General features: G+C 33.5%; 1 protein-coding gene across 1 annotated transcript; it reads left to right on the top strand.

Annotated features, from left to right (window-relative positions):
* Positions 1–5,808: 5,808 nt before the first annotated feature.
* LOC148566929 (uncharacterized) lies at positions 5,809–6,183 on the top strand. The gene has a single exon (XM_088484489.1). The coding sequence runs from the start codon at positions 5,809–5,811 to the stop codon at positions 6,181–6,183; it is 375 nt and encodes a 124-aa protein (XP_088340615.1).
* Positions 6,184–14,882: the final 8,699 nt, after the last annotated feature.

Genomic DNA, 14,882 nt, shown 5'->3' with positions numbered 1-14,882 from the left:
CAGTTTTTTATATTTTTGTGTCCACTCTTTTACGAAGGACAATGATGAATACGGGATTTGAAAATGTGGATACGGACTTTTTTATGAAAATTTTTCCCCTTTTTGTCCATAGATATTTTTTATTATTCTACTATTATCCCTTTTATTTTTCCTAATTTGAGCTTCTTCTCTACATCGTCGTTCTAAGAGAAATACTCTCTTCTCCCTGTCCTTTCTCTGTCTCTGCGTTCTTCTTCTTCATCAGGTACTCTCTTCTTCTTGTAGAATTTTTTACATAATTCCTTCCTTCTTATGTTATCATTATTACTTCAATACCATATTTACCTTGTTGGTTCATAGACCAAATATTCTTGTAATCTTTTGTATTCCTACGTACTCTCATTTTCTATTAAATTAGTTTGTACTTGATGTAAAAAATTTAGAATTGTATGGCTATTTTAGTCATTTTATATAATATTTTAGTTTTATCTATATATATCTAAACATAATATTAGACATTATATTAGTATTGTATACTATATTCAAATACAATACACAAAAAATAATTTTTAATATCTTTATTCTATTATCTTTTGTCTTAATGTCATGTTTTATTATGTCTCCAAAAACAAACACAGCTACAGAGACAAAAGATCAAAATCTTCGACGGTGCAATAAAGATAAAGCCCATCATCATATGTATCATTTGTTCTACAAATTCGTTTAGAATATTGGATACCAGATAGCGAAAGAGAGAAAAAAATAAAAAATAAAATTAAAATTAAAATTAAAAAATATAAACATAATTGAGGAAGAAATAAATCCGAGAAAGAAACGAAACACATGTTTTGACTTCTGAATAAAGGTTCTGAAAGAAAAAAATATCTAGCAAGCAGAAGCTTGTACCTAGGGGTGCACAAGATTCGGTCCGGCCCGAAGACCCGGACCGGGCCCGATGACTTCGGGGCTAATTTGACCCGGCTTCGTTATGGCCCGGTCAGACCCGAGGTTTCAATAGATGGCCCCGATTATTTATTAAATCGGGTTCGGGTCAAGCCTCGGGTCACCCGGCCCCGGCCCGTTGGACCCGTGTAATTGTTTGTTACTTAATATTTTGTTGTTATTGGTTGGTATGACACTATAAATTATTATTATTATGTTAATCTTGTGTTGGTTGTTAACTTTGTTTTAATTGTCTTTTGAACTTTGAATGTTTAATGTGTAATTGATATAATTATTATTATGAAACTTTAAATTATTATTATTAGATTCTAAATTATTATTATGTGAATGTTGCAATGTTATGAAATAATTATTTTCCAAAATTTAGAGGTTCAAAAGATGTAGAATATAATTTTTGGTGATGTCATGATAAAGTTGATCAAGACCCGGGTTTCACCCGGTTTAGACCCGGCTTAAGTGTGGCCCGAAAGTAATACGATTTCATCGGGTCTAGGGTCGGGTAAGGGTCTCATAAATAGACCCGGTCATTATTTAGGGTCGGGTTCGGGTCATGGCGAACCCGGCTTCACCCGGCCCCATGTGCACCCCTACTTGTACCTACCCTACAACATGTTTTACCGGTTACCCTTTCTTTTAGCCGCATGAGGAGCAGCTTCTTTAATTTCGTATTCTTATTATAGGATGCATTTTAAATGTCCATTATTAAGGTGTTTTAGTATTTTTACACATTAATTTTAATTGCAAAAAAATACATAATTAAAATTAATATACTTTATTAGTTCACGACATACCTAAAATGTTTTCCCTCTTATATATAGTCCATATATTTTGTAGTGTCTTTTGGAATTGAAAACATTCTCACTGCAAATTAAACTAATCATGGTCAAATGTTACTATATATCTCGTCTCACTAAGGGTGTTCGAGGATTAAGATAATTCAATAATTCGATCAAAATTAACTTAATCCGATTTAATTGATTTGTATTCATCGGATAATTGAATTTAATCGAGTAAGATTGAATTAAACTCTATCTTTATTGGCTTTAGTATTATTTTTATAGTTGTAAAATTCGAATGAATCTGATTACCTGAGTATATATATTAACTTTATTGTTTTTACCCTAAATTTCAGCAATGAACCAAAAGTATGACCGATTTGCTTCGTGATAAAGGGGACGGATTCAGTATGCCCAATGTGTTTGTGTACGGAAGTGCTAAAAAGTGATTTGGCTGACCCCGGTGAGCACTTTTAATGAGAAACCATTAGATTATTGTAAGTTTTTTAATCTAACGATAAAGATCTTTTTGAACTTAGTTTCATATGATTGGCTGGTTAATATTTTATACAATTTTTGTGCCAGTAGAGTAACTTTATAAATATTACTTTTATAATGGTTATTGTTGTTAAATTTAAAATGTTTTGTGGTATTATATCAAAAAATAAAAAATTAAATATTTAAATTAATTCAAAATTGATAAAATTTTTATTGAATAAAATTTTTTTTATTGTATTATTTTGCACATTATTGAACGCCGGAGTGGGGCATCAAACCAAAGTGGAAGAGGATCGGACTTCAACTCCGATGATAGCACAGCGTGTGGGTAGGATAGCTTCTTGGCCAATGCGCACGACCCTCCTCACCAACACGGTCCTTCGCCTCCGATGACGGCATCCCCAACGTCCGCAACCGCGTCGGCAGACGACAATACTTCAGGTGTGCAGCAACGCCTTGACAACAACTATGGCGCAGATGCCCCGACGAGCAGGATTACGGTATGGTAGGGATGAGATTATGAGGGAGATGCTGTCGCCTGTACATAGGGCAGATGCCTTCCTCCTCTTCGTCGTCGTTCCCTTAACTTCCTCTTCTACCTCCGCTGTTGCAAGCGCACTGCGCCTTCCACTATCTTCACCGCCGGCGACCACTCCAAACCTCCCCACTGCATCTGTTACTCACTTTTTCGTCGCGCCATCAACTCCTTCTCCTCTCCAATCGACCATGGTGGCTTTGGCACCATTTTCTCGGGCATCTTTCTTCCTCCGCGAGAACTCAGTGAAGGTTTGGACTCCACAACAATTTTACAGAGAGCATGAGTTTCACAACAAGATCTTCCTTATAATTTGTTGGATTATTACATTTTACGATTTTTAATTTTTTGTTAAACAAAAAGCGAAAAAACGAGGTTGGTTAGATTTATCCATTGGTCATTATTTGTTGTAGTTTTGAGAAGGATGAAACATTTTATGAAAAGAAAAAATAAATAATAAATAAATTTTACATTTTAAATTAATTCTATATTCGAGTCACCAACAAAAATTAATTCTATATTCTAAATCAATTATTACGAGTTAAATAATTTGGTTCGATTTTCTTTTAAAGTAAGATATTCTGAAAATTAGTAATATTTGGAATAACTTAATTAATTATAGTAATATATATTGAAAATTAGTGATTTTGATACGTTAATTTTATTAATTATAGTTAAATAATATCAAAAATAATTTTATTAATTATAGTAAGATGTCATGTAAAAAGTTTTTTAAAGTAAATTTATGGATTATAGTAATATAATTTATAAAATTAGTTCTTTTTAATAATTTTATAAATTATAGTAATAGATCTGAGAAATTAGTAAATTTTTAAAGTAATTTTATTAATCATATTAATATGATATAAGAAATTAATTAATAATTATGTTAAATTAATTTCATCAACTATGTAATATGTTATAAAAAATTATTAATTATATAGAGTATTAATTATAGTAAGATACTATAAAAGCCAGTATAGATAGAGAGTATACAGAGAGAATAAAGAGTACACAAAAAAAAAATTTAAGAAGATAACATGAAGAAGAAAAAGTATCATATTACATAATGAAAAAGAAAAAGTCTCATATTATAGTCAAACTAATATTTGAAAATTTTTATAAATATCCATATAATATTTTAATTTTATCAATTAAAATATTTTTAATATTTTCTAAAAATTGTTTTGTTTTTTTAAGAAAATCTAATAAAAGAAAGACAAAAAATAAAAATAAAATAAGAGTCATATTTGTATATATAAGATAAGAGTAATATTTAAATATATAAAATATATCTTTTTTTAAGAAAAGATATTATGAGAAATTAATAATATTTTGAGTAACTTAATTAATTAATAGTAATATATATGTTGAAAATTAGTGATTTTGTTACGTTAATTTTATTAATTATAGTTAAATGATATCGAGAATAATTTTATTAATTATAGTAGAATGTCATGTGAAATTAGTAATTTTTTAGAATAACTTTATGTATTATAGTAATATAATTTAGGAAATTAGTTATTTTTTAGTAATTTTATTAATTAAAGTAATATAATTCGAGAAATTAGTAAATTTTTAAAATAATTTTATTAATTATATTAATATGATATGAAAAATTAACAATTTTGTTAAATTAGTTTTATTAACTATAGTAATATGTTACGAAAAATTATTAATTATATAGAGTATTAATTATAGTAAGATACTGTAAAAGTTAGTATAGATAGAGAGTATATAAAAGAGTACAGAGAGTACACATACAAAAATTCAAGAAGATAATATGAAGAAGAAGAAGTCTCATATTATACAAATAAATATCTCATAAACCCTGAATCTTAAACTCTAAATTAGTAATTTTTAGTGTAATTTGATTAATTATATATATATTAAAAATTAATAATTTTGTTATATTAATTTTACTAACTATAGTTAAATGATATGGAGAATAATTTTATTAATCTTAATAAGGTATTTATATAAAATTAATAATTTTTTAGAATAATTTTATAGGTTTTAGTAATATGATTTAGGAAATTAGTTATTTCTTTAGTAATTTTATTAATTATAATAATATAATTTAAGAAATTAAAAAATTTTAAAAATAATCTTATTAATTATGTTAATATGATATGAGAAATTAATTATATTAATTATAGTAATATCTCATGAAAAATTATTAATTATATAGAGTATGAAATTAATATTTTTTAAATTAATTTTATTAACTAATTGATAAGTATTATCATTGACTTGTGAAATAAATCGAAAATAAAAAGAAATATATGTAAAAAGTTCTAAAGTTCAAATAATAAGATGGAATATATCGAGGATAAGAAGAAGAAAAAAAAACCCTAAACCCTAAATCTTAAACTCTAAACTCTAAATTAGTAATTTATAAAGTAACTTGATTTATTATAGTAATATATATATATATTGAACATTAGTGATTTGTTACATTAATTTTATTAATTATAGTTAAATGATATGGAGAATAATTTTATTTATTATATAATAAGATGTTATGTGAAATTAGTAATTTTTTAGAATAACTTTATAGGTTATAGTAATATGATTTAGGAAATTAGTTATCTTTTTAGTAGTTTTATTAACTATAGTAATATAATACGAGAAATTACTATAATTTTAAAGTAACTTTATTAATCATAATAATATGATATAAGAAATTAATACTTGTTAGATTAATTTTATTAATTATAGTAATATGTCATAAAAATTTATTAATTATTTAGAGTATAGTAATATGCTATAAAAAAATAGTATTTTTTAGATTAATTTTATTAAATTAATTACTTATTTTTCTGGTAATTTTATTAATTATAGTAATACAATCTGATAAATTAGTAAATTTTTAAAATAATTTTATTAATTATAATAATATGTTATGAAAAATTAGTAATTGCTAAATTAAAACCTCTATCTTGGTCTCCGCCAGAACCTGGTGCTTGAAAGTTAAATTGTGATGGGAGTGTGAACTTGGGGGATAATTGTGCTGGTTTTGGGTGGATAATTCGCGATAGCTCCAGTCAATGGATAATGGGATGCTCAGGAAATTCCTTTGGATCTAGTGTCATCAAGATGGAGTTGTGGAGTATATGGAAAGGTTTGGCTTGGGCTTGGGAGGCGGGTCTTAAGCTTGTTGTCTGTGAGACAGATTGCGCAGCAGCTTTTGAGCTAGTGACTGGTTGGCAAGTTCCACTCTGGCATCTTGAAAAAGAAGTAATACAACTGATCTTTGACTTGAAGTTAAGAAGGGATTGGGATATTCGTTTTGAGCTTATCCCGAGAGAAGCTAATGTCGTGGCAGATCGGTTGGCAAAGATGGGATCTGGAGGTAGCGAAACTGATGAGGTTCACCTTTGGCACCAGCCACTAGAGGTGGTTTATCCTCTCTTACTGTTAAGAACCTGATTTCTTTTCTTTTTCTTTTCTGCTCTTTTGTTTTTTCTCTTGGTTGTTCACCAAAAAAAAATTAATTTTATTAATTATAGTTGTCATAAAAATTAATTAATTGTTCAAAAATACCGAATCTTATTTTAGGCTTTGACAGAATATTCGAAAACACAGTTAAAAGAGAAACAGAAGTAGTGGCCATGGCGGATCAGCAGAATTTGCCAGAAGGAATGGTGCAGAATATTCTAGAACAAAAAAAATTCTTAAATGGGTCTTCGTTGGTGGTAAAAGTGGCATTGGCTAAACTACATGCAGCTTGATGAGTTTCGAAAACTCTAAATTAATATTTGTGATGACTAAACATTATTAATATAATTAATTGTAAAATTAATTTTTGATTAAAATAATTTTGCAATGCAGGTTTATATTGGGCCGAAACACAAAAGAAATATTGCAAGCCCAAATCAAAACCAACATTCAGCCTTAGTGTATGTTTCCTATAATATGTGGCTGAAGCAATTTGTGATTAATTGGACTAGAACTCAAACATTGTCATAAGCCCAATTAGTTTGGATGAAGCAAAATTTTATTGGGCCAGATTAAATGTTGTTGCCACTAAGCCCAAAATTTTAATTTTGATGAATGTTCCTCATGTTTGATCCGAAATCAAGTGAAGAAGAAAGCAAAAATTGCTTCCAACGGATCCAAGCATTCTACCATGTGATGGACTCCAAATTTCATTAAATTGTCATTTATTGCATGGAAAATATGAGAGAGAAATTTACAGTTGAATTGATTGATTGTCATAGTGCTGCACGCTACCAATAGCTAAGAAAGGGAAGTAAATTAATTCACTTTAATTTATTTGTTCAAAAACACTTAATTGCTTCTCTTTATACACTTTCCATTCTCTCATCTCTCTCCTCTTTTCGGACAATACTCAGGAAACCATGGAAGCAAAACTTAGCTACCGAAAAGAAGGAAGAGCACGCTACAAGACCATCACAATGATGGCAAGAAAACATAAAAAATATTGTGGCTGAGATTCTTATCACTTGTAGTAAGATTGTGTGATGAGATCTTAGCTCCTCTATACCAAAAATGGATCAAGGAGATTCGGCCAGCAGGAAAGAAGATCTTGGAGGAGATGGCTTGTTACTACTTTTGAGTTCACTCACCACAGAAAGGTAGCTAGGGTGGCTGCGTGAGGAAGGAAGCAAAAGTGGAGCAAAAAAAGTCATCATCATCATGAAGCATCAAGGGCCAGAAATCCATCTTGGAGAGTAAGCCAAGGATGGAGAGCTCGGATTGATGAAGAGTGATGACCAAGGAAGGACTAGAGGTAATTGCATGTTGGTTATTGCATGGATTATCTCTTCTCTCTCTCTGGCCGAACCGGTTCTGTTTCTTGAAGGAAGAAGAAGTTGGCTTGGGTGTTGGCTTCAAGTGTGAAGGCTTCTCTCTTCTATAAAAAGAGTGAACAGTCACGGTTTGGAGCAAGGAGTTAGAAGTAAGCAGTGAGAGTGCAAGGCACAGGATTCTCAGAGCTACCTAAGCTTACAGATTTTCTTCTCCTTCAATGTATTCTGTTTTGTATTTTTCTGTTTAATTTTGTCATGTCTTGAGTCTCATGGAAAAAGGCAAACAGTGAGGTTTGTATGAAAAAGTCATAGAGCAGAAAAAAGCAGAGAGTGCAAAATTAAAAGAAAAAAGCCATAGATGTCCTTAGAGTTCCTTTGTTCATCTATGTTGTGTTTCATGATTCTGTGGGAATCCCCTTGTAAGTTGGGTTAGCACTTTACAGATTATAATCAGGAAGATTATAGTGAAATTCCATCATGTTTGTGATGGAGACTGGATGTAGGCTACACTGCACTTAGCAGCTGAACCAGGATATATCTGGGTGTAATTTTCTCTCTTCTCTACTCCATTTCTCTATCTACTGCACAGGAGCAAAAACCGAAAATATCTCGTGTCAAGTGACGAGACAAAAAGAAAAGTCTCGTAGCTGGGGACGAGACAAAAGAAAAAGTCTCGTGGCTAGTCACGAGATAAAAAGACAAGAAGTTTCCAAAATTGGTTTCAAAGGTCAGCAATTATTGTCAAGCAAAAAGGGGGCTAAGATTCAACCCCCCCTTCTCTTAGCCACTGATAACCATCAATTGGTATCAGAGCTTGGTCTCAAAGAGATCAAGCTTTGCAGCTTGGAGAAAAGATCCAGATGGCAGAAAGCAGTGGCTCTAATCTAGTGTCCTACAACCTCACAGAAGGATAGTCAAGCAACGGACCGCCTCTTTTCAATGGAAAAAACTATATCTATTGGAAAGAGAGAATGAAGATCTTTGTACAAGCAGTAGACTACAGACTCTGAAAGATCATCCTAGAAGGTCCTCAATTTCCAACTAACACAAGTGCTGAAGGAGTAGTCACTCTCAAACCAGAAGCAAGCTGGACCGAGGAAGATTGGAAGAAGGTGGAGTTAAATGCCAAGGTAGTAAACCTGCTCAACTGTGCTATCAGCTTCGAGGAGTACCGATGGGTATCACGATGCACAACGGCAAAGGAAATCTGGGACAAACTACAAATCACTCATGAAGGAACCACCATTGTAAAGAAGACTCGGAAAGATATGTTGAACAGAGAGTATGAAATGTTTGCAATGAAGGAAGGAGAGTCTATTGATGAGCTGTTTGAACGATTCAACATCATCATTGTTGGCTTAGATGCTCTGGGAATTACATATCCTGATTCTGTGCTTGTGAGGAGAGTGTTGAGATGTCTCACAAAAGAGTGGAAAACAAAAGCTTTAACTATTTCTGAGAGCAGTAGCTTAGATTCCATGACATGTGATGATTTGAGAGGAAACCTTCTTGCTTTTGAAAACACATATTTGAAAAAAGATTCAAAAAAGAAAGGAATTGCCTTTTCTTCTGTGACTAACCCTCTGGATGGTGAATCCAGTGATAACTCTTCTGAAAATGAGTTTGTGTTGTTTGCCAAAAAATTCAGGAAAATTGTGAAGCTCAAAGAGAAAGGCAGCAGCTCAAGGAAAATGAAGAAAGACCTTAGCAAAGTAACTTGTTACAACTGCAAGGAAATGGGGCATTTCAAATCTGACTGTCCTAAGTTAAAGAAGGAGGAGAAGCCAAAAAGAGGGAAGAAGAAGGGACTGATGGCATCATGGGAAGATTTGGAAAATGACTCAGATGATGATGATGAAGAAACCGAGACCAAGTCACAACCATGTCTCATGGCAGATCACATAGATCAGGTAGTCTTTCATAACCCTAACACTGAAGATCTTCATCTTATGATAGACCACCTTTCTGAAAAATAAGATGCTTCCTGCTGGAAAATCAAGAACTTGAACAACAAATCACCATTCTTAAAGCTGAAAACAGTTTTCTTAAAGAAAAAGTAAGGGAGGCCGAAACTGCTTGTGATCTTGTTGAAGAAAATAAGCAGTTAAAAGCCTAAATTAAGAGCTGTGAAAGTGATCATTCCGTTCTTGCATATGTAGACTGTTTTAAAAGAAATGAAGAGTTGCTTAAAGAGGTTAAAAAGCTTAAGGAAGACTTAGCCAAGTTCACTCAAAGTTCTAAAAATCTTAATCAAATCTTGGCTAGTCAAAAACCTCTTTATGATAAGGCTGAGTTGGGGTTTTATAAATATGAAGAAAAATCTCATTTTGAAAACATTGCTTCATCTTCTAATGATACAAGGTATCAAGACCCCACCTACTTTAACAAAACAGCAACTCCAAGATTTTGTAGACTATGCAACCGAAATGGACACTTTCCCATTCAATATTTTTTTGGTAAAAGAATGATTGGTGATAAAGTTTGTAAAGTTGTCTTTGATTATAATGGCTTAGGGCATAAGATATGGTTTAACATAAAAGGATCCAAGAAGATTTGGATACCTAAGGTCACTTAAGCTTGTTTTGTAGGTGTGTCTAGCATCCAAACGGAAAGAAAATATGTGGTATATGGACAGCGGATGCTCTAGGCATATGACCGGAAAGACAACCTTCTTCATAAAGTTTGATGAATATGATGGAGGACTTGTCACTTTCGGTGATGATACGAAAGGAAAAATAGTGGCTGTTGGGAAAGTTGGTAAAAACTTTTCTTCTTGTATAAATGATGCTCTTCTTATACATGGTTTGAAACATAATTTACTTAGTGTTAGTCAATTGTGTGATTTGGGTTTTGAAGTTATTTTTAGGAAGTTTGTATGTTTGGTTGTTTGTGAGAAAACTGGCGATATTTTGTTTGAAACTAAAAGATGCAATAATGTGTATGGATTGACTCTTGAGGACCTAAAAGAACAAAATGTGACATGCTTTACATCTCTTGAATCTGAAAAATGGCTATGGCATAGAAAGTTGGGTCATGCAAGCATGTACTAAATTTCTAAGCTAGTTAAGAAAAATCTGGTTAGAGGAATTCCAAAAATCAAATTTGATAAGGATCTTACTTGTGATGCTTGCCAATTGGGCAAACAAGTAAAATCCTCCTTTAAACCTAAAGATGGAATCTCAACCAAAAGGCCATTAGAGATGTTACATATTGATCTTTTTGGACCAACAAGAACTCAAAGCTTAGGAGGTAAACACTATGGTCTTGTGGTTGTAGACGATTACTCTAGATTTGGTTGGGTACTTTTCCTTGCCCATAAAAATGATGCTTTTCATGCATTTTCCACTCTTTGCAAGAAAATTCAAAATGAAAAGGATTTAAAAATTGCCTATTTAAGAAGTGATCACGGAAGAGAATTTGAAAATCAAGATTTTGAAAAATTCTGTGATGACTTAGGAATTTCTCATAACTTTTCATGCCCTAGAACCCCCAACAAAATGGGGTGGTTGAAAGAAGGAATAGAAGCCTTCAAGAGATGACTAGGGCTATGCTATGTGAGAATGAGATTCCTAAATTTTTATGGGCTAAAGCTGTGAATACATCTTGTTACATTTTGAATAGAACAATCATTAGAAAAGGGTTGAAGAAAACTCCTTATGAGCTATGGAAAGGAACCCCTCCAAATCTTAAGTACTTTCATGTTTTTGGATGCAAATATTTTGTGCTTAATAATAAAGAAAACCTTGGAAAGTTTGATCCAAAATCCTATGAAGGAATGTTTGTTAGATATTCCACCACAAGCAAGGCCTATAGAGTTTACCTCAAGGAGCATAGGACTATAGAGGAATCCATACATGTTACTTTTTGTGATTCTAACTTAATTCCCAGTACTATGATAGATAATGATTCAGATGGTGAAGAAGCTGGAACAAGCAAAGAAAATCCCAAATCTATCCAGAATGAAGGTTCTGCCAGCCCAGTTTTGTCTCATCAGATTGAAGGAGACATTTCCATTTTATCTCCTGAGCAGACACGAGAAACTGAAACAGTGAGACCACCAGAAGCTCATCAAAGCTCAACACCACTCAGAAAGCCTAGAGAATGGAAGTCTATGAGGGGTTATCCTCATGACTTTATCATTGGTGATCCCTCTCAAGGTGTAACGACTAGATCCTCCACCAAAAGACAATTTGAACCAAGCAATTTTGCTCTTTTGTCATAAATGGAGCCCAACAATGTCAAACAAGCCCTTGAAGATCCATCATGGGTTAAAGCAATGCAAGAAGAGCTGGCTCAATTTGACAAGAATGAGGTTTGGACATTAGTACCCATCTGGATGGTAAGAAAGTAACAGGTACTAAATGGGTATTTAAAAATAAACTTGGTGAGGATGGACAAGTTGTTCGTAACAAGGCTAGATTAGTGGCCCAAGGTTATGATCAAGAAGAGGGTATAGATTTTGATGAGTCTTTTGCTCTGGTAGCTAGAATAGAAGCAATTAGGTTGCTTCTTGCCTATGCCACCCATAAAGGTTTCAAAATGTTTCAAATGGATGTTAAATGTGCTTTCCTTAATGGCTTCATTGATAGAGAAGTGTATGTGACGTAACCCCCCGATTTTGAGGATAAAGAGTTTCCAAATCATGTTTTCAAACTAACTAAGGCTCTTTATGGTCTTAGACAAGCTCCAAGAGCTTGGTATGAAAGGCTTAGTGCCTTCTTGTTGGAAAATCATTTTCAAAGGGGTACCACCGACACTACTTTATTTATTAAAGCATCTAATGATGATATACTCCTTGTTCAAGTTTATGTTGATGACATTGTATTTGGATCGGCCAATGTATCCTTGTGTGAAGAGTTTGGAAAACTTATGACTAGTGAGTTTGAGATGAGTTTAATGGGAGAGCTAACTTTCTTTCTTGGTCTCCAAATCAAACAAACTCCTAGTGGTACTTTTATTCACCAAGGAAAGTATGCAAAAGAAATTATCAAAAAATTTGGCCTAGAAAATTCCAAACCAATGGGTACACTAATGCATCCTAACATAAAACTTGAAAAGGATGATGATGGCCAAGATGTGGATGAAACAAGGTATAGAGGAATAATAGGTTCACTTATGTACCTTACCTCCTCTAGACCGGATATTGTTCAAAGTGTGGGTGTATGCTCAAGGTTTCAATCTCACCCAAAAGAATCCCATCTTACGGCTGTTAAACGCATCACTAGATACATTAAGGGGACTTGTAATCATGGGTTATGGTATCCTAAATCTGATGACTTTGGTGCAGTAGGGTTTTGTGATGCAGATTATGCGGGAGATAGAGTGGATAGACGAAGCACATCCGGCAAGTGTGCTTCCTTGGAAGCTCACTCAACATGTGGTCAAGGAAAAAGCAAGTCACAGTGGCTTTATCCACAGCTGAAGCTGAATACATTTCCACATCTGCATGTTGCTCACAATTAATTTGGTTAAAAACACAGTTGGAAGATTACAAATTAAAAATCAATAGTATACCCTTATTTTGTGATAATATGAGTGCTATAAAAATTTCAAAAAAATCCTGTTCTGCACTCAAGAACCAAGCACATTGAGATAAAATATCATTTCATTAGAGAACATGTGCAAAAGGGTACTATTGATATTCAATTTGTAAAATCTGAAGACCAAATTGCTAATATTTTTACAAAACCCCCTCTGTGAAGACAGATTCTGCACCCTGAGAAAATGTTTGGAATATTTGATTTAAGTTATATTGATAACTTATGAATATTTGGCTCAGTTCAGTTTTGTCTCGTAGGTTTGGACGAGATAAAAATGAGGGCATGTAGAAGAGCTATAATCAAGGGGGAGGCAACGCCGAATTCAATTTTCATGGGCCCCACCAAAAATTCCTTGACCCCACCATGACAGTTTTGTTAGTTCCTCATTTTTGTTTGAAAAATAAATTCACAAAATATCTTGGTTGTCTTATCAAATCTTGTTGGAAGAAGCATGTTGTCAAATCAAATCTTTCCTTCCAACTAATCCCTTGATTCAAGGAAACTCCCTTTTCAGTTTTTGAAACCTCCTTGGTTAATAACCGCATCCTTAATGGTTAATAACTCCCTCCACTATCTCTTTCCAATCAAGCATTTAATGCCCCTCTAACCTCCCTCCACTCACCTCACCCTTTCGGCCACCTCTCTCTCTCCAACTTCCATCACCATTCATCTTCCTCATAATGAAAAAGAAAACAGCACCAAGGAAGAGTGAAAGAATTCGTCTCTCTCAAAAGCCTTCCACTCCCCAAACACATACACACATACACATTCACTCCACTTCTTCATCTTCTCCTTCACCTCCCACCAAGAAATCCGAACCTATGAGGCGCAAAGTTATTGCCCAAAAATCTTCTGGAAGAAGAAAAAGTGACAAGACCAAGGAACCAAGCATGGAAGAAGAGGAAGAGGAATCTCATACATCACCTCCTGCTTCACCACCGAAGAAATCCACTCTCCATGCATCCGGAAAAAGCTCTCAAAAGACCAAGGGTTTCGTGCTTCATGAGACCAGAGAACCCACGAACCTTGGTTCAATAGAGTTCAAGAATAAATTTCACAAACCACACTCCCATTTTGATCCTTCAAGGTTTTCTACATGTGCTTTCTATGAATTTCACAAAGAGGTTTTGGAAAAGCGGCATCTGTGCCCCTCCTACTTGGTGAATCTCGAGTCTCTGGCCTCCAAAGGAATCAATCTACAACCCCTGTTTGATAGTCTCAAATAGTCACCATTGCTCCTTATTCACAAAATGGTTTACCCAGGGTTGGTGAGACAGTTTTATGCGAATCTGAGATTTATTGATGGCAGTCTTCACTCCTACGTGAAACGTGTGCATATCACTCTGAATGCTGAGACCATTGCTTCTGCCCTTGGTTACACTGATCAAGGGCCGAAGGTTTACATGAGTGATAAATGGGATTTACACGTTGGGGTTGCATACAAGCAAGTTCTTCATCAAATCTGTGAAAATCTGTCTGGACTGGACGGAACCGTTCCTACTCACAAGGCTTTGGGACCAACCAACTCACTACTACACCGCATTACAACTCACATTCTCACCCCACAGAGTGGCTCTCATAACAGGGTAACAGTATCTGATTGTCTCATAATCTTCGCTCTCGTTACTTCATCGTCTATTTCATTTAGTTACCTCTTGATTAGACATATGTGGAAATCTGTAAAAAGTACAAAAAAGGCTAATTTACCTTATGGAATGTTTCTCACGTGCATTTTTGAGTACTTTAAGGTAAATTTAACAAATGAGGATGTAGAAAATAAGGTCTCTATGATTAAAGGAGGCGGCGCTACTAAAAG

Source organism: Arachis ipaensis, chromosome B4, assembly GCF_059453495.1.
Source record: "Arachis ipaensis isolate K30076 ecotype BB chromosome B4, ASM5945349v1, whole genome shotgun sequence".
NCBI lineage: Eukaryota > Viridiplantae > Streptophyta > Magnoliopsida > Fabales > Fabaceae > Arachis > Arachis ipaensis.
This window is presented reverse-complemented; position numbering and strand designations above follow the sequence as displayed.